At 47.0% G+C, this 24,032-nt stretch overlaps 2 protein-coding genes across 5 annotated transcripts; one reads left to right on the plus strand and one right to left on the minus strand.

The window, feature by feature from the left end:
* Nucleotides 1-2,607: 2,607 nt before the first annotated feature.
* On the plus strand, nt 2,608-12,715 carry LOC121298045 (phospholipid transfer protein-like). 4 transcript variants are annotated; one of them, XM_041224795.1, is made up of 16 exons: nt 2,608-2,926; nt 6,450-6,569; nt 6,851-6,950; nt 7,657-7,785; nt 8,264-8,419; nt 8,565-8,628; nt 8,876-8,939; nt 9,068-9,159; nt 9,824-10,000; nt 10,256-10,315; nt 10,586-10,750; nt 10,870-10,937; nt 11,207-11,249; nt 11,334-11,397; nt 11,603-11,679; nt 11,788-12,715. In XM_041224795.1, exons 2-16 carry the CDS (start codon nt 6,461-6,463, stop codon nt 11,881-11,883), a joined length of 1,464 nt encoding a protein of 487 aa, XP_041080729.1. In that variant the 5' UTR covers nt 2,608-2,926; nt 6,450-6,460; the 3' UTR covers nt 11,884-12,715. The 4 variants fall into 4 exon arrangements, with proteins under 4 accessions (XP_041080729.1, XP_041080730.1, XP_041080731.1 ...); XM_041224796.1 differs by lacking the exon at nt 2,608-2,926 and adding an exon at nt 2,934-3,066; XM_041224797.1 differs by lacking the exon at nt 2,608-2,926 and adding an exon at nt 5,369-5,473.
* A 169-nt stretch (nt 12,716-12,884) lies between these two features.
* ctsa (cathepsin A) lies at nt 12,885-23,395 on the minus strand. Its single transcript, XM_041224798.1, has 15 exons — nt 23,292-23,395; nt 21,153-21,322; nt 20,244-20,346; nt 19,928-19,978; nt 19,587-19,673; nt 18,952-19,107; nt 18,240-18,331; nt 18,019-18,103; nt 17,058-17,149; nt 16,749-16,827; nt 16,229-16,377; nt 15,966-16,041; nt 15,056-15,145; nt 14,227-14,328; nt 12,885-13,755 (listed from the first exon to the last, which is right to left on the minus strand). The coding sequence occupies exons 2-15, from the start codon at nt 21,320-21,322 to the stop codon at nt 13,672-13,674; spliced, it is 1,416 nt and encodes a 471-aa protein (XP_041080732.1). The 5' UTR covers nt 23,292-23,395; the 3' UTR covers nt 12,885-13,671.
* Nucleotides 23,396-24,032: the final 637 nt, after the last annotated feature.

Consider the following 24,032-nt stretch of genomic DNA (forward strand, 5'->3'; position numbering starts at 1 on the left):
TGCTGTATTTTACAGCTCTCAATCAGAATTATACTCTGTGCATGTACTCGCACTGCACTGCTCCACACTGCTGTATTCTACAGCTCTCAATCAGAATTATACTCTGTGTCTTGTACTTGATTTTACTCTTAAAGGCAACCCTGCTCAAGTTTATTTTAAATCGTTTTTATACATTTATTGTGAATAAAAAAAAAATTTGCACCTGTTTTTTTTTTTTAAATCTAAAATAAAAACAGCTTTCGATTATATCACATTCTGTATTGAGGGTTGCGTGTGTGAAGCGCTTTGGGATTCTTGTGATGAAGGCGCTATAGAAATGGGAATTTTTGTTGGTTAGCACTCCTTTAAGATCTGATTCTAAATGCCAGGTTATGAAAAGCCAATGACATGCAGACTGTCTTAGAGTTCATGTTTTGTAGTGTAATTAAAACAGAAGAACCAGCTTTGTGGAATCAGCGCAGTCTTACGGGTTTACCTCACACTGTAATTACATTCGTCAGCTTTGAGCAATGCCACGCTGCAGCCTGAAGAGGGCGCTGTTTCCTGGCTGGTGAGGGGTCTTCGGCAACACAGTGAAGTCAAACAGACATCTCTTAAAGACAAATGGCTTCTTTTTGAAGTTGTCTCTCTCGTTCATTTTGTACTGAAAAGGGAAAATCTGCCCTGTGTGTGTATAGGCTGGTAGGGTCGCTTGACCAAGGTTATCACTGTGATGCCATCGACTAAACCAAGCAGAGCCAAATCTGCTGGCAGATGAACCCTTACACTCCGCCTCCCTCCCTCCTTTCAGCAACGCTGACCCATCTCTCAGCAGCCTCCGTCCCTCCTTTCAGCAACGCTGACCCATCTCTCAGCAGCCTCCATCCCTCCTTTCAGGAACGCTGACCCATCTCTCAGCAGCCTCCATCCCTCCTTTCAGGAACGCTGACCCATCTCTCAGCAGCTTCCATCCCTCCTTTCAGCAACACTGACCCATCTCTCAGCAGCCTCCATCCCTCCTTTCAGCAACGCTGACCCATCTCTCAGCAGCCTCCGTCCCTCCTTTCAGCAACGCTGACCCATCTCTCAGCAGCCTCCATCCCTCCTTTCAGCAACGCTGACCCATCTCTCAGCAGCCTCCATCCCTCCTTTCAGCAACGCTGACCCATCTCTCAGCAGCCTCCATCCCTCCTTTCAGGAACGCTGACCCATCTCTCAGCAGCCTCCGTCCCTCCTTTCAGCAATGCTGACCCATCTCTCAGCAGACTAAGGCTGCACCGGGAGACACTTCTGGATACTGTATACAAACATTGAACTAGAATATTGTATCAGTGCATCGTATCTGTTTTACTATAAAATTAGAACATGAAAAAACACAAACAGCGTAATTGCAGGGTGATTTGTGAGCTTGTGAAATTGGTAATTATAGGTAAGTGCCTGTCTGCACTGGAATACAAACGGGAGGTGGCTTAGCGGGTGAAGAAGCTCAGCTCTGGAGACCTAGGTTCAAGCCAGGACTGAGGTGCTTGGGAGAACCGGTCCTTCGCCTTCATCTGCAATACACCAAGCCCATGGAGATGTTCTTCCCAATGTCGTGTAACAGCAGCCCTCAGATTAAGGAACTTCTCTATTCGTACGACAAGATGTGAACTGAGATCCACAATTCCAGTGGCTGCCTCGCTGTCGTCTTGGTGAAATTGTGGAATAGCGTCAATGTGTCGAGGCTCATTACTGCTGCACTGAATACATACCCTTCTATTACAGTGAATAGGACCTGCGTTTTTACAGATACAGAATGCAGATTCATGCACAGGAAAAGAAAACACTGAGGAGGTCAAACCTCCATACATTGAAACACACTCCATCATAAACAACATGGTCGTAAAACTGATTACAAACTAAGGACAGACAACAGAGCCTTCATCAGCATGATCCTCCTAGTGAGAGGACTGTGCCTCCTAGCCAGAGGGACAGCTGGCAGCTCTGCTGAGCGCAAACTGCCAGGGAGGAGAGAGCTCTCCAGCCGCAGCCCTGTTTTCAAGGAGCCACTTTGGGCGAGGCAGGCTCTCTGTGGCTTTGCCGCTCTCCCCTTCATCCCCAGGCCCTGCTGCTGTTCTGGGGCTGGAATAATAAATACAGGCAGAGGCTTCAGAGGGACTGGTTTGTTGAGGGATGCTTAGCGCTGCCAAACGATCTCATCTCTGCTTTGAGGTTCAACCCTGTCCTTAGCAATTACATGAGAGAGTGGATACTGGGCTTGTGGAGGAGATGCATTGCTATGCGCTGGACAAGCTCTGATTACTAGCACACTGCCATCTGCACAATCTGGGAGCTTCTCTAGAGAGTTATTAACCAAACCAATGTAACCGCTGTGATGTTCTTGCATGCCTTGTACACAAATTGAATACATGTTATAGGTGGGTGTATTAAAAAAAATAAAAAGAAAAGAAAAATTGCAGCAAATGTAATGAATCCCTGCTATCTAATTGGTCAGTTATGTGTTTGAAACTATAATTACAGTGCTTGCTCTAAGGCTCCCAAGGCAGAGCAGTTTGAGCCATTCCAGGTTTTGCTGCGTGCTTAATTAGTTCCACCAGAGAGAGAGCAAGCTCAGCTGTGCCTGATTACAATAGGTTCACACTGAACGACTGACTGCCAGCACTTTCCATGTATCTGAAGTTAATTACTGCGATTAAAGTGACCACACAGCAGTTACGCAAATCTTACAAGCCAATCCTGCAGCCCTGAGAGTCTATACAGCCTATATAACCACAGCTCCCAGAGAGAGAGCGAGACTCCTGCGAATCCAGCCAGCACACCCAAACCAGCCTGTCAGAGTGCAACAGATCATCCGACTCAACTGAACTCAAAGACCTGGGGAGCGTCTCAGCAGAGCTGGAACAAGAAGCAGACTGCCAATAGCACTGAGAGTATCTGAGTCCCTTGGGTAAGTCCACTATTGGGTAAAACAGCGAGGCTTACTGTTGAAGGAATGCTGCACAAAGGTGACTCTCTCTCAAACGAGCAGAAAGACGTCCTCAATCACACCCGCTCAGCAGCCCCACCAGTACAATGGCACTGGCAAAGGTAAGTCTGGCCCGGTTTGTGTCCCGGACGCGAACAAGGTGCCCTTTATGGGTTTTTTGAAAGGTAGTGTTTGTGTTGTCATGACAGTGGCACTTCTCTGAAGGGATTTGTCAGCAGCATTCAGTGCGCAGGCTGAGAGGGAATAAGGGTCTGGGGAAGTGGCCAAAACCAAACTCTGAGAGCTCTGGCGTTTGAACAGCTCTGAAGAGAAGTGTGTGTTTCAATAGACCAGGAGAGAAGTGTGTGTTTCAATAGACCAGGAGAGAAGTGTGTGTTTCAATAGACCAGGAGAGAAGTGTGTGTTTCAATAGACCAGGAGAGAAGTGTGTGTTTCAATAGACCTGGAGAGAAGTGTGTGTTTCAATAGACCAGGAGAGAAGTGTGTGTTTCAATAGACCTGGAGAGAAGTGTGTGTTTCAATAGACCAGGAGAGATGTGTGTGTTTGAACAGCCCTGAAGAGAAGTGTGTGTTTGAACAGCCCTGAAGAGAAGTGTGTGTGTTTCAATAGACCTGGTTTGCTTTCCTGATAAAGCTTGTTTCTGGTACATTGGAAAAGCCCAAGGCTTTTTAACAATCAATCCATCAATCAAAAACCAGCATTGCCATCGGAGACAAGCGAGAGAGAATGCTTCCATTGGGAAGGAAACCTGCTTGCACATTCTTTACATACTTTACGCTTTACTTATCAGTGTGTGTGTGTGTGTCTATGTGCGTGTGTGTCTATGCACATGTTTGTGTGTGCGTGTGCGTGTGTGTGTTAATGGTGTTGGGTATTAGGTCGGATTTTTCCACTGAATCTGTTTATCTGCTGCCCCACACTGTTCCTGTATCCTGTACTGTTGCAGCATCAGCTTCTCTGAACCCCGGCCAACAGGGAAGAATGATCTGTTAGAGGCGGACAGGGAAAGACAGAGGAATTCCTCGAAAAAATCCAACACTTGTGAAAGTGTGCCTCAGATCCCCAATGCAGCACTGAGTTCTCTACACTAGACTGTATTGAAGTAGCTGGCTCTCAGATCCCCAGTACAGCACTGAGTTCTCTACACTAGACTGTATTGAATTAGCTGCTCTCAGATCCCCAGTACAGCACTGAGTTCTCTACACTAGACTGTATTGAATTAGCTGCTCTCAGATCCCCAGTACAGCACTGAGTTCTCTACACTAGACTGTATTGAATTAGCTGCTCTCAGATCCCCAGTACAGCACTGAGTTCTCTACACTAGACTGTATTGAATTAGCTGGCTCTCAGATCCCCAGTACAGCACTGAGTTCTCTACACTAGACTGTATTGAATTAGCTGCTCTCAGATCCCCAGTACAGCACTGAGTTCTCTACACTAGACTGTATTGAATTAGCTGCTCTCAGATCCCCAGTACAGCACTGAGTTCTCTACACTAGACTGTATTGAATTAGCTGCTCTCAGATCCCCAGTACAGCACTGAGTTCTCTATACTAGACTGTATTGAATTAGCTGCTCTCAGATCCCCAGTACAGCACTGAGTTCTCTACACTAGACTGTATTGAATTAGCTGCTCTCAGATCCCCAGTACAGCACTGAGTTCTCTACACTAGACTGTATTGAATTAGCTGGCTCTCAGATCCCCAGTACAGCACTGAGTTCTCTACACTAGACTGTATTGAATTAGCTGCTCTCAGATCCCCAGTACAGCACTGAGTTCTCTACACTAGACTGTATTGAATTAGCTGCTCTCAGATCCCCAGTACAGCACTGAGTTCTCTACACTAGACTGTATTGAATTAGCTGCTCTCCAGATCCCCAGTACAGCACTGAGTTCTCTACACTAGACTGTATTGAATTAGCTGCTCTCAGATCCCCAGTACAGCACTGAGTTCTCTACACTAGACTGTATTGAATTAGCTGGCTCTCAGATCCCCAGTACAGCACTGAGTTCTCTACACTAGACTGTATTGAAGTAGCTGGCTCTCAGATCCCCAGTACAGCACTGAGTTCTGTACACTAGACTGTATTGAATTAGCTGCTCTCAGATCCAGTTCTCTTCAGTATTGTTTAGTTTTTCTACATTCCTTCTCGTCCTGCAGTATCCTATAGTAACCCTTTGTTTTGTTTGTTGGGACACTGATGTTGATAGCTCCCAGCTGGGGTTTGGGGAGAGGGTTAGAGGAGGCTGTGGGAGGTCTGTACCCTGCGTTGCATTTCCTGAAGTCTTAAGTAGTGCGGGTTGTTTCTGCTCTTTGGGTCACTGGTTCAGGAAACCATTTGGGTAACTGAGCACTCCCCCCTCCCCTCTCCTCCTCCTCCTGCTCTCAGCTAGGCAGTTTCTATAGCGATTGCTGGTCACACACAAAGACATAAGCCCAGGCAGAAGCAAGACACAAATCTGAGTTTCCAGCACAGACATCAGCGACAGCCAAGCAGCCAGCAAGGTATCCTGGGATTGAGGACTCGAGCGAACAGGGACAAGGCAAGAAAAGGAGAGAGGCAGGATGGGGGTTCTCTTTATTCTGAGCGTGTTTTAAGAATAAACTGCAGGGTTTGTTTCACTCCGCAGTACAGTAAAGCAGTGCCCACTGAAGTGCTGTGCGAGGGGCAGTGCCGGTGCAGAGTCAGCATCAGAGCCTTCGCTCTCAGAGAGAGATGGAGGAAATCTGCTTAAATGTGGCTGTCCCTACGACAAAGCCAGGCTGTAGCAATTCTGGGGGATCAGAAAATCCGTGATTCATAAACACATATGTGTGCATGTTTAGATCACATGAATGCTCTGTGTTTTTGTGCATGTGTGTGCAGTGTTTTATTGTTTTTTATTTTGTATTTTTGGAGGATCAGTCTCGTCAAACAGCTGTGGATGAGTGAGTGTGTTGCAATGCATGTTATGCACATGTAGGTCACTGAGTGTGTGAGTGGGGGGTGGTTATGACTGCCGAATAATAGTATGTGTGTTTGTTTAAAGAATGGGGGCTTCTTGGACACATAGTGTGTGTGTTTCAACCTGCCCATGTCTGCTCTTTCCTCCAGCGCAGGGTGAAAGTGGCTTGAGAAAGACTCTTAGTGGAAGCCTTGGTGTGCCGGGTGTCGTCGTTTCTTTAGTCTTGTTATGAGTGTGTGCTTGACTGTCTAGGGATGAACTGCATGTGGCCTGTGAGCAGCGCCTGGGGCTCCTATTTCTGGGGCCCATCGAGGAGGTAGCCTATCGGCTGACCTCGATAGGATGCCCGTGCTTTACGCTGCGCTGACCCCAGCCTGTTCCTGCAGAGAGGGCTGGAGCTCAGACCCTGACACACTTTGTTAAACACCTCCAGTGAAGCAGTGTGTGTGTGTGTGCATGCGTGTGAGTGCGTGCGTGTGTGTGTGTGGCGCTCGGACTGGCTGCCCTGCTTAACTGACCGCTCGCCTCTTCTGCAGAATCAGAAGACATGGCCCAGTGGAAAGCTGCCGTCTTCATCCTAGTGTCTGTGATCGTCATGGCGGCCGCTTTCACCCCCGGCTGCAAGATCCGAATCACCGCCAGGGGCCTTGAGCTGCGTAAGAAACGGGCGTCTTAGCAACAGCAAACACAATAACACTATTACCAATAATAATAATAATAATAAATAATATAATAATAATAATAATAATAAGTAATGTTCTGTGCCTCAGTTTCTCTCACCTCACTGTCTGTTTCTCCCCTCACTGTCTTCCTTCCTCTCTCTCTCCTCACTGTCTCCTTCCCTCTCTCTCTCCCCTCACTGTCTCCTTCCCTCTCTCTCTTCCCTCACTGTCTCTCTCCCTCTCTCCCCTCACTGTCTCTCTCATTCTCTCCTTAGTGAAGCAGGAGAGTTTGAAGTTTGTAGAGGAGGAGCTGGAGAACATCACCATTCCAGACCTGTCTGGGAAGGAGGGGCGCTTCCAGTACACCATCAGCAAGTAAGACTCAGCCCGGCCCACCAGGGCATCCCGAGCTCGGTGACCTGGGATCATTCCCCAGAGCTGCAGGGAAGAGATGAGGCTCCAGGAGACTGGATATTGTTGTAGAATTTAAATAAAGCAATGATTTTGCTCTAGAAAAAGCAACAGTATAAGTATTCACACAGTTACATTGTTTTTGGACATGTCCATAACGGAGAACCAGGGGAATCTTTTGCTTGCTTGTACTGTGTGTTCACGTCCATCGATCATCTCTTCAAATACAAAGAATGTGCTTCCCCTGGAGCCAAGCCTCACTGTGCTGGCCTGCACCCGGCTCAGCCTGTTCTGTATTGAATCAGCTGTGCTGCTTGTTCTTGTGTTTCTGCATTGTCGTTATTAGGGTCATGGGCAATTACTTTTTCCAGTTCCAATTCTAGTTCCACTTCCAACACCAATTCTGACACAGCACTGATCAAAATTGCAATCAGCAGCATTCTGTTAAAATGAGCCTCTCACAGTGGCAACAAACCTTTAATCAATTAAATTGGCTTAAAAACAAAAACAGAGCAATTGAACAATCACAGCAATTACCTGTAAAATATCAATTAGAACCCCAAGTCTTTCAAGCTAAGGAAATGCAGCTGGGAATGGAGTTGAAAAAGGAATGGGAAAGGGGAGTGCTTGTTGATGATGGCGTTCCACGCTTGCTCTGCTTGTCCCGCAGTGTGAGGATCACTGAGCTGAACCTGACCTCCTCAGACCTGCGCTTCCAGCCTGATTTCGGTCTGGTCTTCGAAGTGCACAACTCCTCCATCAGCCTCAACTTCATGCGCCGCATCTTCTACTGGTTCTTGTGAGTCTCCCTGCCAGCCACTGCAAAATGGAAAAATATGGAAATTGCAAAATATGGAAAAGCATAGGCAAGCCTTGGAAAGTCCAGAGAGGTACAGCATATTAATAAACATGGCAAACCTGGGTAAACTCTGGCAAAATGCATGGTTTAGCCATGTTAAAAAGCAAGCTCAGTCTGCAGCAATACCATGCAAACATACAGGGGTAAACTTTTCAAAGGGCTCATTCATTAAAAATACAGGGGTAAATTTTTCTACGGCATCATTCATTTCCACAAGCTTCAGAAGAAGAGCGTCCAAAGAGGTGCCTGTAAGTTAGTGGGCTATTCCTGTCCCAAAGGACCCTTGGAGTGTGACAGGTTTCTTTGAGCGCACCCCAGATTTAAGCTGTTTCAGTGGCCCCTGTGTTAAAGCTTTGTCTGCAGGATGCCTAGCTGCAGCTCTCTCCCCTGCACTAACTGTGCTGTTGTGACCCCTCAGTACTGACGTGGGTTCGATCAACGCCTCAGCGAAGGGAGTCAACATCCACACAGCTGTCAGGCTGTCCAAGGATTCCCTGGGGCGCCTCAAAATATCCAACATCTCCTGCGACGCGGCCGTCAGAAGAATGCACGCCGAGTTCAGCGGCACTCTGAGGTAAGAAACACTTCTCTCTCTCTCTGAATTGTAATTAAAGGTCGTTGTGTTCTTTCATTGAGTCTTGTGCTGACATGCTAAGCTTTTTCCTGAAGGTTGTTGAATTGTAGACAATGTTTACAGAGCGTTCGCTTTCTCTCTGCAGGAAGGTGTATGACATCCTGGCCTCCTTCATCACCACAGGGATGCGCTTCCTCCTCAACCAGCAGGTAACCCCCAGTCTCCCCAGTCTGCCCAGTTGCACGACACAGCCTTCTTCAGACTGCTTTCACACTGGCTTTCACAGGCCTTGTAACTTTACACCATTAACTTTATCCAGCTATCTTAAAAGAGCACTTCACATGTTAAAATAACTGCAGAGATGAAAGGATGGCACAGTAATCCCCAGCGCCCCCTACCTCTTTGCAGGGGGAACGGCACGGTTTAACCCCTCTGACTCCTTTTTGTCTCTCTCAGATCTGCCCCGTCCTAAACAATGCTGGTTTGGTGCTGTTGAATTCACTGTTGGACACTGTGCCTGGTAAGTTCCTACCTACACAGCATTGTATTTACTTGCAATGAAAACCCTTGTGAATAGTTCTAAACATGCATTGAGCTCCTGTGGAAGGTCAGCACGGTGTGTGATTGGTCTCTGAATCTCCCCCACAGTTCGGACTAAGGTGGATAAATACGTGGGGATCGATTACTCCCTCCTCAATGACCCCGTGGTGACCTCTGAGAACCTCGACATGGAGTTCAGGGTATGCAGAGACGGAAGCAAAGTCCTCATAGACACTATTAACAAACCCTGTGTGTGTGTGTGTGTGTGTGTGTGTGTGTGTGGGGGGGGGGGGGGGGGTTTCAGTTAGTGTGTAAAAGTGGACAGCATACTTAGCCTGTACTGCAGTAGTATTTCAAACAGTATACTCCAGTAAACTTTGTTTGTTTGGTCCTATGCTATAGAACACCACAGTATCTGTTGTTTTTTGGGTTCTGGAACTGAGGGGTGAGATTGTAAGGTTCAGACCGACAGAGAGCTAGCTCACCTTGAACTGACAATGTGATCTCTAAGAGACTGACAGAGAGCTAGCTCACCGTGAACTGACAATGTGATCTCTAAGAGACTGACAGAGAGCTAGCTCACTGTGAACTGACAATGCGATCTCTAAGAGACTGATAGAGAGCTAGCTCACTGTGAACTGACAACGCGATCTCTAAGAGACTGACAGAGAGCTAGCTCACTGTGAACTGACAACGTGATCTCTAAGAGACTGACAGAGAGCTAGCTCACTGTGAACTGACAATGCGATCTCTAAGAGACTGACAGAGAGCTAGCTCACTGTGAACTGACAATGTGATCTCTAAGAGAGTGACTCCACAATGATGAGGGAGGCAGTGTCACTGGTAACTCCCCCTCTCCTGCAGGGCATGTTTTACGAGCTCCAGAACGAGAACGACACGCTGGTGAACTACGCCGTGGAGCCGATGATCCGGGAGTACGACCGCATGGTGTACCTGTCCCTCTCAGAGTACTTCTTCGACAGCGGTATGCTCTCCTACTTCAAGGCAGGGGTCCTGAACATCCGCATCTCACACGACAAGGTGGGCAGAGACGCAACTCCCGGGGCAGCCACTACAGGGCGACCCACAGGGCTCTGACAAATAAGCTGTGATTAATGCAGGGCTGCGTGAGACTGCCGCTGGTTACAAAATCACGCCCTGGAGATAGGCCAACAGGAGGGGAGTCACGGCTGTGCTGAAGCGATTTAACTGAACAGCAGCAGTCGTGGCAGTTTCACTATGGCCTCGGCAGGCTGGTTTCACTGCAGTCAGGGTAATGCCAGTTTGCTTTTTCAGATGCCCAGAGACTTGGAGATGCTGCTGAGGACCTCCTACTTTGGAACAATCATGTTGCTGGTAAGGAAAGAGACGTATTAAAACCAGAACCCTTTCCCGGCATTCATTTCTCAGCAGGACAGTGAAGAATGGCAGCATGAACAGAATGAACTTTAATACACTGAACACTAATTTCATACTTAGATTAGTGTTAATCAGATGGTTCAGATTAATTCTGCAGAAATAAAACACCAGCTATTATTTACATAATCACCCCATTCATAGCTTTAACTCCTGAGCTAATAAGCTATTGGGTCTTTTAACTCTCTCTCTCCCTCTCTCTCTCTCCAGAATCCTTCCATTGCTGAGGCCCCCATGTCGATGGAGCTGCATGTCACCACGGCGCCCCGATGCGTCATCAAGCCCTCGGGGACGAGTGTGTCGGTCACTGCCGTGGTCAGCATCCTGCTGCTCCCGCCGGGCCAGGAGCCCGTCCAGCTCTCCAGCATGACCATGGTGAGCACTGTAACAGGATCTAAATAACACTGTCCTGACTCCCCATGACTTCCCCTGATTGTTAGACTGTCCCTCGTCCCTGTCCCTCACAGTTTTCTTTGTTGTGTTGCTGTTTCTAGGAGTGCAAGATGAGCGCCAAAGTGTCAATGAAGGGCAAGAAGCTGGCGTTCCACATGGAGCTACGCAGGTACAGTTACACGTGCACACGCATGCATGCACACACACACACTGACACGCACACACACAGAGCAATTCCCCACTGCAATGCATTTCACCTTGCCCCCTCGATCCCCAGGGTGAATCACAAGCAGATCAAAGGGATGTCTCTAAATCCAAACTGCTTGAAACCAGATCGGTGCTAAATACACAGTCCTCCAAAACGTGCATGGTACAGTAAAAACATACGTGTTCTGCAACAAATGCTTACGCACTTTTGAATTGTTTTTTGTTTGACAGATTTAAGATCTACTCCAATCAGTCTGCCCTGGAATCGTTGGCGGTATGTAAAAAGCAAGCACTCTCATCAGCAGGGCGGTGTGTTTAAGATTCATAAACTAAGAGGGATTGTTCTTTCTTTCTTCAGTTGATCCCTCTGCAGACCCCACTAAAGACTCTGTTACAGCTGGCTGTCATGCCTATTATTAACGGTAAGTCACAACAGAGGAGGCTGGGTGTGTCTCTTACCTTGTGTACCGTGGCCACTTTCTGCTGAGACAGCGTGTAATATTCTTTAGGAAAGGCTCCTGCAGAAAGGTGAAAGAAAGCCCAATTACTTTAACTTGTATGCCTGTTGTAGTGAGTCTGCATCTTGTCCCTCTCTCTCTCTCTCTCTCTCTCTCTCTCTCTCTGCAGATTGGACAAAGAAAGGGGTACAGATCCCCCTGCCAGAGGGAATGGACTTTACTGAAGAAGTGGTAGAAAACCACACGGTAAGCCTCTCCTCTCACCTCTCCCGTCAGATCAGTAGTTTCTGTATACCGCGTCTGGTCTGTGTCAGTTCTTCATCTGTCTGCTCCCGACTCTCCCTCTCCCCCCAGGGTTTCATAACGATCGGCGCTAACCTGCACTTCAGCAAAGGTCTGCGGGAGGTGATTGAGAGGAACCGGGCAGAGCCCAAAAGCTTGACGAACTGAGCGGGCCGCAGGTGCTCTGCTACACTCCCTAAAACAACAAGAGCTTTTTTTTTTGTTTCTGTCTACAGAACACTATTCACTTCATGCTTAGAAAACATAAAACAAAAAAAACAAAACATGGTACTTTAACAACGAACGTCCGCCGATTAGCAGAAATTCTTTGTGAAACGTTTTCCAAAATGTTCGCTGTTTCATGTTTGATTAAGCTGATATTTCTATCCATCTGGCTGGGTTGGGATCCCTTATGCATTGAGAATGAAACGTAGAAGTCTTAACAGCAAAGTCCCCCGAGCCAGCCTCTGGACAGCGGAGTCTGCAGGGCACCCCAGAATTTTCTCTCCTGTGACCCTGTATCTATCCCTTCCCTGTCTCCTGCACTAGCTGTGCTGTATTCAGAGGTACCCCTGAATTTTCTCTCCTGTGACCCTGTATCTATCCCTTCCCTGTCTCCTGCACTAGCTGTGCTGTATTCAGAGGTACCCCTGAATTTTCTCTCCTGTGACCCTGCATCTATCCCTTCCCTGTCTCCTGCACTAGCTGTGCTGTATTCAGAGGTACCCCTGACATGCACAAGTACTGTTGATTTTATATCCCTGCAGTCAGCCTTGTTAATGATTTTAGCTGATGATGTTGTGCGCTAATTCATATAGCTGCGTGTTTTAAAATGCTTTCAAAAAAGTGTTTCTTTATTAACTGCTGCTGCTGCTCAGCCCATCAGAGCAGAGTAACCCAGGAAGAGAGTGTGAAAGAGAGGTTCAATTGTCATTCCATCATTTTCCCTTTACTAAAACCAAGCTGAAAACAAAATGCAAATAAAATGTATTCAAGTTTACACTTTCAAAGACTTCTTTTATTCTCAGGTGGTGTGTGTGTGTAAGTGAAGAAGAATCATTTTAAAATGCTAGGCTTACCCAATATCCCTCTGTACACATCTCAAAGCAAACTGCAGGTACTGCAGCAGGGGGATTTTGGGACAGGAGAAAACTGACAGACAACACAGCTTGGAGGGAGATCAAAATATTTAATCAAAAACAAATTTAAACAGAAACAAAAAGGTCAGACATCTCATCCCTGAGCAAAACAAATCCGAGCAACAGACAAAACAAATCATTCAAAAATAATACACAGCTTGTTATCTTTATTAGAACTGAAAAGAGGGATTCAACCCCTATACACGCTGATTCAGTGGAAGTAAACAGATTTCAAATGGCAAATGGTTCTAGGTTTACAGTGCCACGCGCTCCCACAGACGTCAGCGCTTCAGCAGACACACCTTATGGGCACAGTGATTCGATAAGAATATAAAGAAATGAGAGACCTACAAACATTTCTGGGTTGGTGTAGCTGAAACACAGATTATAGATCACAAGAAAGGTTTGCCTTAAAAAGCAGCTGACCAGCAGAGCAAGGGGACTCAAACCAACACGAAGTGGTCCCTCTTTATAAAGGCAGCCTTTAATACTGCAGAACTGGTTACAAGATAGCACAGAAACATCACATGCAGTGGGTAGAAGTAGGGACCCTGAAGCCTACACAGTGCAAGTTGTTGGGAACGTTTTCTGCAATGCTTGTCACGTGCTTCCATTTCCATAACTGAAAAAGCGGTCACTGAGTCAGCTTGTGTGAATTACAATGTAGCAAAGAAGATTTCTGTGATATGACACCGACGGAGGATGGATTCCAGATGAAGAAGAGGCAGGTGCCGTGGAAAGGTGCCCTGAAGGAGGGGTGTGCCGGCCGGGTGGCTGGGTGCCTCTCGTTCCCGGCTGGCAGGGGTCAGGTCCCTTGTTAGTAGGGCTGCTTTTTCAGGAAGCGGCTGAACATTGTGAAGGCAGCAATGGGCTTGTCTGTTGGGACCATGTGACCTGCTCCCTGCAATATACAGGCAATAGAACATTAGTGGCAGAGCAAGCTACTACTCAGTCCTACTCCGAAACCAGTGAGCCATGCTGCTGCCCAGTCCCTCAGCTCTAACCACTGGATCCCTCGTCTCTAACCAACACGGATTACCTACCAGTCCCTCAGCTCTAACCACTGGACCACTGGATCCATCGTCCCTAACCAACACGGATTACCTACCAGTCCCTCAGCTCTAACCACTGGATCCCTCGTCTCTAACCAACACGGATTAACTACCAGTCCCTTAACTCTATTCCACACTGCCTCCCTCCCAGTCCCTCAGCCCTGTCCAGCACCGATTCCCTCCCAGTCCTTCAGCCCTGTCCAGCACCATTTCCCTCCCAGTCCCTCAGCCCTGTCCAGCACCATTTCCCTCCCAGTCCCTGAGCTCTAACCTCTAGCCTACACTGCCTGCTCTCCAGCAATCTGATGGAAGGGGTTTACCTTGACAGTGAGAAAGGCGATGTTGGAGAACTCCTTGACGAAGCCGCCCACCTGCTGGTTCTGCCCATTGTTGTACAGCCAGGTCCGACGATTCACCTGCACCTGAGAGACACAGCAACGCAACAGCACGGTCACAGCCTGCAGACTGGGGCCAGACCAGACCCCAGCACACAGGGGTCACTGAGAAGCATCACTCCAGACCACACACAGGGGTCACTGAGAAGCATCGCTCCAGACCACACACAGGGGTCACTGAGAAGCATCGCTCCAGAGCATCGCTCCAGACCACACACAGGGGTCACTGAGAAGCATCGCTCCAGACCACACACAGGGGTCACTGAGAAGCATCGCTCCAGACCACACACAGGGGTCACTGAGAAGCATCGCTCCAGACCACACACAGGGACCACACACAGGGGTCACTGAGAAGCATCGCTCCAGACCACACACAGGGGTCACTGAGAAGCATCGCTCCAGACCACACACAGGGGTCACTGAGAAGCATCGCTCCAGACCACACACAGGGGTCACTGAGAAGCATCGCTCCAGACCACACACAGGGGTCACTGAGAAGCATCGCTCCAGACCACACACAGGGGTCACTGAGAAGCACCACACACAGGGGTCACTGAGAAGCATCGCTCCAGACCACACACAGGGGTCACTGAGAAGCATCGCTCCAGACCACACACAGGGGTCACTGAGAAGCATCGCTCCAGACCACACACAGGGGTCACTGAGAAGCATCGCTCCAGACCACACACAGGGGTCATTGAGAAGCATCGCTCCAGACCACACACAGGGGTCATTGAGAAGCATCACTCCCTACCTGCTGTTGCAGGGACTCCACAAACCACTCATCACCCAGGAAATTACAGGCCATGTCCACATCCCCATTGTACACCAGCACACGGTACTTCTACAAGGAGGGAGGGAGAGAAAGAGAGAGAGACATACATTTATGACAGCATAGCAGCTGCACCCATTCCAGGTTTAGATGCTGCATTTTGGTCTGTGTGAATTGCCTATACCACCACACAGCATTCATACTTTTAACTCCTGTATGAAAGGCTATGCCAGCACTGAAGAATTATAGTGGCCACGGGTTGAAAGTCACATCCCACAGGACTGTATACCGGACGTGATGGGTATTCTCGTCGCTGGTGTTAAATGCTTTCATTATTTTCAAATACAATGACTGCTCAAGAACGAGGTAGTAATTAGTCTCTGCAATAAATTAAGGAATTGTTAAATTTACGGGCAGACGAGGAGGTGAATTCACAAACAGAAGGGACGGGTGTGGTGCTGTAATTGAAGGGCGTATTCCCGTTGCCATGAAAACGATCTGTTGATTGACAGGTTTGAAAGTTGTACTCACACCATCCCTTTGGCTGCGTGAAAGGGTTAGGACGGGATTACAGCAGCATATTTTGTGCAGTGTGAATGCGTATTTTAAATAATGTTTGAAACGTCTCCGAGACGGCTCAGTAGCGGCATTTGCTTGTGAAAGTGGCTTAAGAACAGATCTGCTATATTTGCTTGTTATATTACTATGCAACGATGGGATGAGTTTAATAAACTGCTTAGTTCGATATATTCTGAATAATATTGAATTGTCTTTATTATTGTTTAATGTAGGATAAAGAAAACATTGTTAATACCACAATCCTCCCTACAGTCAGGGCACAGGGATCAGAATAAGGGCTGGGAAATGAATACTCCCTCACTCACTCACTCACCAGCGCGCCCAGCAGCTTGAGATACTGCTTCCTCACGTCCATGTAGAGGCGTTTGTACCACAGGTTCACTTCCGCACTGTAACAACACACACAGAGTCAGGTCACAAGTGCACAGCGCAGGCAACGCGGCGTGCGAGGACAGCGGTACGGCTGCAGTGACCTACAGAGCATGCACGACCTTATCATTCGTGTGAACGACAGAGAGCATGCCATCGACAGACTGTTTAAATGTCATTTCTGTTGGTCTGTAGCACACTGCTCACCTGCAGATGAGCCAGTCCAGAGCTCTGGGGCTGATGTGGAGAGCCTGCTTCACGTACTGGTTGTTCAGGTAGGTGGTGGAGGCAGTGGAGTTTGTGCACGGAGGGTCCAGCCTCACCGATTGGTGCAGACTGTTCACATTCATCAATTTCTAGAGGTGTAAAAATCAGTGCCCTAGTTACAGTACAGTGCATCACAAAACCAGGGGCTGATAGAAATGCAGTGTCGACTGGCATGGCTTGAGTTTTACTCACATTCGTACTATTGTTATGCAAAAAAACAAACTTGTGCTTTTGAGAAATCTCCAGGAGAAGCGGAGTCCAGCCAGTCTCACACAGGACTGGAACCCGGCTCATGTGACTCTCCCTGCACTCCGAGCGGTAGGGCTGTTACTGGGAGAGCCTGGCAGGGCTGTTACTGGGAGAGCCTGACAGGGCTGTTACTGGGAGAGCCTGGCAGGGCTGTTACTGGGAGAGCCTGTCTGATGATCCAACACAATGAAGCAGGGAGCCACAGCCTTACCTCCCTCCACATGTGGCTCCACGAGTGCTGGATGAAGCGATTCCCCAGGTCGTGTATAACCAGGTGGTCTCTGTCATAACTGCAAAACAGACGAGTGTACTGAGGCCACGTTTACCAGCGACAGCTCCACAAGAGTGCCAAGTGAATCGAAATCCCTTGCTCTCTTAACCTAGGCACCCAACCCAACTACATTTAGAAACACTAGAAGTCTCTTACTGAATTCAATATGCTCATTACATTTCTAACCCTAGGTTAGCCAGCACACAGCACATTGTTTTAGTAAATTCAGCCCACAGTCCGCATGCTCACCTCACTTTCCCACGCACCCCTCCTGCGCACGGTCCGTACAGGTTATAGATATTCAGTCCGGAGCTTTCAACGATGTGCTGCACTTCATCCAGCTGTAAAGAAAGAACGCGGGGAGAGATGCATTTCTGTATCCTGTGTCGCAGAGATCATCTTGGTCAGAGACCGTGACCAGCTCTTTAACTCGAAATGGTTTCCAGTTTCAGTCAGCTCCACTTGCCAGCTTTCTATTTTCTGGTTCAGTGAAACTGAAATGGCAGAGGTGTACTGTAGCAGCAGCACCTCTCACAGAGCTAGACTGAAGCAAAGAAGAGGCAGATCAACCCTTAGAGAAGTTTACCACCATGTAATAATGCAGAGTGAAATAACGCTTCAGGATAGTAAAGCCTGGAGAGGCATGGCAAGCACATTAAAAAAGCACGAGGAAAAACTATGGGAATTGCAGAGTATAAACATGGAAAGCTGTTCCATTACCGTGGCAGACTTTAATAAAGGCAGCAGCTGGCAGAGGTTCACAGTCAATCTGTGTGCTTGACCACAGCTAAATCTCTGGCTGTCTAAACTGAACTCTATGCAATTCAACTCTGACAGCTGGAAACTTGGGCAAGTAGAAAGCAGCCCTCTCATGAGAATGACAAGGAGGAGGGATTACTCTCTCGGGACAGAGACACTTCTCAAATCAGTTCCTCTACAACAGGGGGGCACAACTCTGACCCTGGACATGCAGTCCAGTCCTTGTCTTTACTCCAGGCAGGTCCTACATGAGTTAACTGAACCTGCTGGGAGTCGATGAATTAGTTCAGGGCCTGACTGGAATCAAGGACTGGAATGGAATGGATGTCCAGGGCCAGGGTTATACTGTACAACATGGCTCAGCCCAGAGGGGAATCAGAGGGACGTTCTGTAGCTTCACACACTCGACACCCAGTAAGACAGGTCAGGCACGCTGCTGTACAGCACTTACATTTGAGCAGCATTTCTGGTCCTTGTTGTCATAGAAGTTGCATTTCCCCTCAGAGCAGCAGAAGTTCTGCAAATCTGTCCAGAGCCTTAAAAAAAATTAAAAAGTGAAATAAGAAAAGATATGATTTCTAGTTGTTTATCTTTTCAGAGATTTTGGAATCATCTCAGCGAGCCCGCTCCTCTGGCTGACCGCTGGCGTTTAAAGAGACGTGGTTTCCTTGCCTGGTTCCAAGGAGTCCATGGTAGTAAGCAAAATAAACCAAGGAGTTGTCGTTCATTTCGTAGCTGGACAGCCCATTTCCTACCGCGATTCCCTAGAAGAGAGGAGAGAGAGCGTCCTGATCTTCACCTGCTGCAGAGTAAGGCAGTGCCTCAGCAGAATGATGTGTTCACATGGGGATCCGAGTGAGGCTATGACATGCCAGCCCAGGGACGGAAATAAGACTCCCGCTGCATAGCAGCTTTCTCCATTTCCTGCTTTTCCTAGGAGTTTAACAACACACACCTGAGCTAGTTACCTGTGGACTGTGGTGGATCCAGCTCATAGTAAAACCTGGAATGGGTGAGACTGCTCTGCAGTCTTACTTCCATCCCTATCACCACCAATAAAATAAAACACAAAGGCAGGGATGGAAACTCCTATTAAATAGTAGTTTCACCCCTGCCAGATTTTAATATGAGCCTGATTAGCCACAGTAATCCCGGGTGTGTCTTATTAAACTCACAATAAAAACCTGGAACAGATCAAACTGCTATGCAATGGGAGTCTTCTCCCCCTCTGTCTGCAAACGCATCGTTATTGCACGGCAGTGGTATTGTATTGCACGGCAGTGGTATTGTATTGCTCAGAGGCATTTTTAGTATGACTATTAATCGGACCCCAGCAGGCCCGGTCAGTCTCTGCCCACACGCTCAGTGCTGCTGGCTCTCGGACCTGCATGTTGATGCTGCTGTCCTCCATGACCCGCTCAGCCAGCGTCGGGATGTAGATTCCCGCGTAGCTCTCCCCCGTGATGAAGAACTCGTTCTTGCTGAACTCCGGGAAGAGCCCGAAGAACTCCTTCAGAGCCAGGTAGTTATTCATGGAGACCTGCGGACAGAGCACAGCAGGGAATCAAACACGCCAACACACAGACGGAAGAAAGCAGAAAAACAATTACACTACAAACTGGTGTGTGCGGGGAATAAAAAAAGAATATACATGCTTTATGAATTTTACTCAAAATATATTAAATATGAATTTATAGTATAGCGGTTATGTAATATGCATGAATATTAGCTGTTTCACCCATTCCAGGTTTTACTATGAGCTTGATTAGCTGCAATGTACAGGTAACAAGCTCAGATGTATCTTATTAAACTCCCAGGAAAACCAGGAATGGATCAAACAGCTATGCAATGGGAGTGCTATTGCCACCCCTGTTTTCACTTATTGTTACTGATCGCCTGGAAATGAGCTGCACTGTGAATCAGACAAGCATCTGAGCAGGGTCGCTAGTGCTGTCCCGAGGCTGGCTAATATAGAATTGCTTCACTTCGAACAGCGTCCCTGCTAACAGACAGGCTCACCTCTGTGTCATTGGTCGTGTAATTCTTGTCATCCGAGTAGGAAAACCCGACCCCTGCTGGTGATTCCAGATATAGCATGTTGGCAATCTGATGGCAGAAACGCAGAAGTATGAACACGGTCACGCCATTGCAATATGCACAACACGAGACTGCCAACATTACCAATAATAATAACAGGAAGACAAACAGGGGAAGATCCCTCTCAACATATAGTTGCAAGCCAGTCTTTATCATCAGTGCCAAGTCACACAGTCAAGTAATTGAAATTGGATAGCAAAGCCACCAGATCACAAAAGACATTCCCTTAGTATTTTGTTTTTAGTATGTCTAAAGAAACACACCATGTTCCAGGAATAAGGATTGTACTTCAGGGTGCTCCCATCATCCTGGATCTGTGAAAATAAACACACAGGTTGCAAAAAAGAAACCACACACACACACACGTCTGTTCCCACGTTCATTAAAATAACAATAATAATAATAATAATAATAATAATAATAATAATAATTCCACACTCCCTCTCTGTTACAGGGGCCAGTCATTCCTTAGCTGCTTTTGGAGAAGGGGTCTCTCCTCTTCTGAAATTAAGGGAAGTTCACTGGGGACAGTGTTGACTGGTCCATGACAATAAAGCATGCCCAAGAGAAGCTGCCTACCAGGAAGGGGCCGTGCTCCGTGAGGAAGCCGTCCAAGGAGCTACACCCGGGTCCTCCGTTCAGCCAGAGCACCACGGGGCTGGTCCGGGACCTCGAGCCCCAGCTCGACCCGGAGGTGTTTGTACCCTGCTTCTGTCACCCCCAATTGGAGCGGGTGACACCACCTGTGTGTTGTGTGTAGTGTTTACGAGGTGGTGTGGACCTCACGTTTTTGATAATCCCTAAATACTGCACAGTATTAAAAACATATCATAGTAAATATATAAACATATATATATATATATATATATATATATATATATAGATATATATATATATATATATATATATATATATATAGAGAGAGAGAGAGAGAGAGAGAGAGAGAGAGAGAGAGAGAGAGAGAGAGAAACTTTCCTAACAATACTACTGCTCACTTTTCTTGGATCAGTGTGTTTTTATGTTTTATATATAAATGCACACACAGTCTAATACTATCTTGGGAAAGCAGTTTAACAGATCACCCTGTGGTGAGCCGCTGAGCTGGGTAAGCAGTTTAACAGATCACCCTGTGGTGAGCCGCTGAGCCGCTAAGCTGGGTAAGCAGTTTAACAGATCTGTGGTGAGCCGCTGAGCTGGGTAAGCAGTTCAACAGATCACCCTGTGGTGAGCCGCTGAGCTGGGTAAGCAGTTTAACAGATCACCCTGTGGTGAGCCGCTGAGCTGGGTAAGCAGTTTAACAGATCACCCTGTGGTGAGCCGCTGAGCTGGGTAAGCAGTTTAACAGATCACCCTGTGGTGAGCCGCTGAGCTGGGTAAGCAGTTTAACAGATCACCCTGTGGTGAGCCGCTGAGCTGGGTAAGCAGTTTCTGTTCCTATGAGGGGGATTATGATGGGGGTTGAGTCCAGTGCAGCAGCCTATCAGAAACACTGACCAGTAGTGAAGGTGCTTGCTTTCGGCCACATTCAGGTAGCCTGAGTACTGCCTGAAGCTGGGCTGTTTGTCCAGTCCAGGGAGGAACTTCACCTCATCTGAATCTGGAGCTCCCTGGACACTCAGCACTCCTAGCAAGAGAAGACACAGCTCCACACAAGCCATCTGCAAAACACACACACAAACACAATGACACAGAGAAAGACATATACACACACAAACACACAGTGACACACACACAAACACAATGACACACATATACACACACAAACACACAGTGACACACACACAAACACAATGACACAGAGAAAGACATATACACACACAAACACACAGTGACACACACAAACACAATGACACAGAGAAAGACATATACACACACAAACACACAGTGACACACACACAAACACAATGACACAGAGAAAGACATATACACACACAAACACACAGTGACACACACACAAACACAATGACACAGAGAAAGACATATACACACACAAACACACAGTGACACACACACAAACACAATGACACACACACACACACACACACACACAAACACACAGTGACACACACACACACAGTGACACAGAGACAGACATATACACACACACACAAACACACAGTGACACACACACAAACACAATGACACACACACAAACACAGTGACACAGAGACAGACATATACACACACAAACACAAACACACAGTGACACACACACAAACACACACACACAAACACACACACTGACACACACAAACACAATGACACACACACACACACACATGACACACACACAAACACAATGACACACACTGACACACACAAACACAATGACACACACACAAACACAGTGACACAGAGAAAGACATATACACACACAAACACACAGTGACACACACAAACACAATGACACAGAGAAAGACATATACACACACAAACACACAGTGACACACACAAACACAATGACACAGAGAAAGACATATACACACACAAACACACAGTGACACACACACAAACACAATGACACAGAGAAAGACATATACACACACACGCCCGTATTCTGTATATGTTGTGTTTGTGTGCATCACTGTGTGTTTATATGTTTGTGTTGCACTGTGTCTCTTTTGTATACATGTGTGTGTTTGTGTGTGTGTGTGTTTTGTGTTACTGTGTCTCTTTCCTGTAATATGTTGTGTGTTTTGTGACACATACCACTGTGTGTGTGTTTTGTGTTACTGTGTCTCCCTTTCTGCTAGGTGTGTTTGGTGTGTGTGTTTGTGTGTGAATGACTGTGTGTGTGTTTTTTTGTGTCACACAGTGACTGTTCCGATATGTTTGTGTGTGTCTTGGAACCCCATTTGTGAGGTTGTTTGTGGTTACTCCACTCTGTACACAACACAACACACAGTGTGTTCACACACACCAACACACAGTGAACCACTGTGTCTCTTTCTGTACATGTGTGTGTTTGTGTGTGTCCACCTGTGTGTGTTTTTAAACACACATACATACATACACACACACACACACACACAATGGCAGAAAGACATATACACACACATACATACACACACACACACACACACACATCGTCTCTCTGTCGTCGCACACACGCAGACAAATGGAGTCATTCATTAATTTGAGTCCCTCACATGACAAGGCAATCCCATCTTCCCTACGCACTCCCTGGTACTGTTTAGAAGGGTGGCAGCGACCTATCTGCTTTACCATGTTTCATTTTGAAATGTTTAGATTATTACTGATGTTCATTTTTAAATATAAAGCACATTATCTTCATCTTGGAAATACCGCTATTACATTCGACATCACGAAAAACATGTTAAAACCTTCGAGACCACCGAATTAAACCAAAATATATATTTTTAATCTCATTAAAGTTGTTCAAACGCTAATAAAATGATTACGATATAAATGGCATGTCATCTTTGATAACAGCTAACCCCTACACCGAGGAGTCTAGCTGCACTTCAAAGTTAAGGGAACACTACAGTGATGAGAGCTGCCTGTGCGCAAAAGCAACATTTCCTGAAACATTTAGTACAAAACGTATGGAATCGTACAGACGAACTAAACTAAACGGCACCGGACTTTCCATCATGACCCGCTTACCTTCCCGATTCAGTGCCACGATCTACCTGCCAAACGTCAGTTTAATCCAGCACAGAACCGCGTCTTGGGAAACACATCAAGTGATTGAGCCGTCAGCTGATAGGGAGTCAGGTGCTGGAAGGGGTGGGGACTCAGCCAACGTGTGCACCGACAATCAAGGCTAGGGGTATGCGGGTCACGTCATCAGAGGTCCCAAGTGAGTGTGATAGCTTACTCTGAATTACTCGGTCGACTCAGGTCTGAAGCAGTTAATAATAAATGCAGTGATAATTGATTACCCCCGTCAAATCTGGAGCAGAGTTCCCTCACACTTATTTAGGGTCACAAGATCTCTGTATAATCTTTTTTGAGGCTTAATTTTGCAGTTGTAAACAACACCGTGAGTTACCTAATTAAGCATGCCTGTAACCAGGGTTTATGTGTAGATATGTGCAGAAGGCTTGCAGGTCACAGGAATGGAAATAAGACTCCCATTGCATAGCGGCTGGATTCATTCCTGAGCCTGGTTCAAATCCACTGTGGATGATCAAGCTTGTATTAAAACCTGGACTGGGTGCAACTGCTATGCAATAGGAGTCTTATTTCCATCCCCAAGGTCCCCATTGCACACCACTGATCTGGGGAGGAATGGTCCTTGACTTGACGACACCCTTCTACTAGAAGGACCTCAGTGAAACAGCTGAATGATCCCACTGGGCAAGGACTTTACTCTTGCATGTTACTAAAAATGATACTTGTTAT

The sequence above is a fragment of the Polyodon spathula genome, chromosome 23, assembly GCF_017654505.1.
Source record: "Polyodon spathula isolate WHYD16114869_AA chromosome 23, ASM1765450v1, whole genome shotgun sequence".
NCBI classification, from domain to species: domain Eukaryota; kingdom Metazoa; phylum Chordata; class Actinopteri; order Acipenseriformes; family Polyodontidae; genus Polyodon; species Polyodon spathula.

Coding starts and splice junctions, on each gene's coding strand:
- LOC121298045 (XM_041224795.1), top strand. CDS start 6,461: ATGGCCCAGTGGAAAGCTGCCGTCTTCATCCTAGTGTCTGTGATCGTC. Junction 6,570..6,850: donor CGCCAGGGGCCTTGAGCTGC/GTAAGAAACGGG, acceptor TTCTCTCCTTAG/TGAAGCAGGAGAGTTTGAAG. Junction 9,160..9,823: donor ACCTCGACATGGAGTTCAGG/GTATGCAGAGAC, acceptor CCTCTCCTGCAG/GGCATGTTTTACGAGCTCCA.
- ctsa (XM_041224798.1), bottom strand. CDS start 21,322: ATGGCTTGTGTGGAGCTGTGTCTTCTCTTGCTAGGAGTGCTGAGTGTC. Junction 18,332..18,951: donor ACAGCAGCATCAACATGCAG/GTCCGAGAGCCA, acceptor CCTCTCTTCTAG/GGAATCGCGGTAGGAAATGG. Junction 16,828..17,057: donor GGGGTGCGTGGGAAAGTGAG/GTGAGCATGCGG, acceptor TCTGTTTTGCAG/TTATGACAGAGACCACCTGG.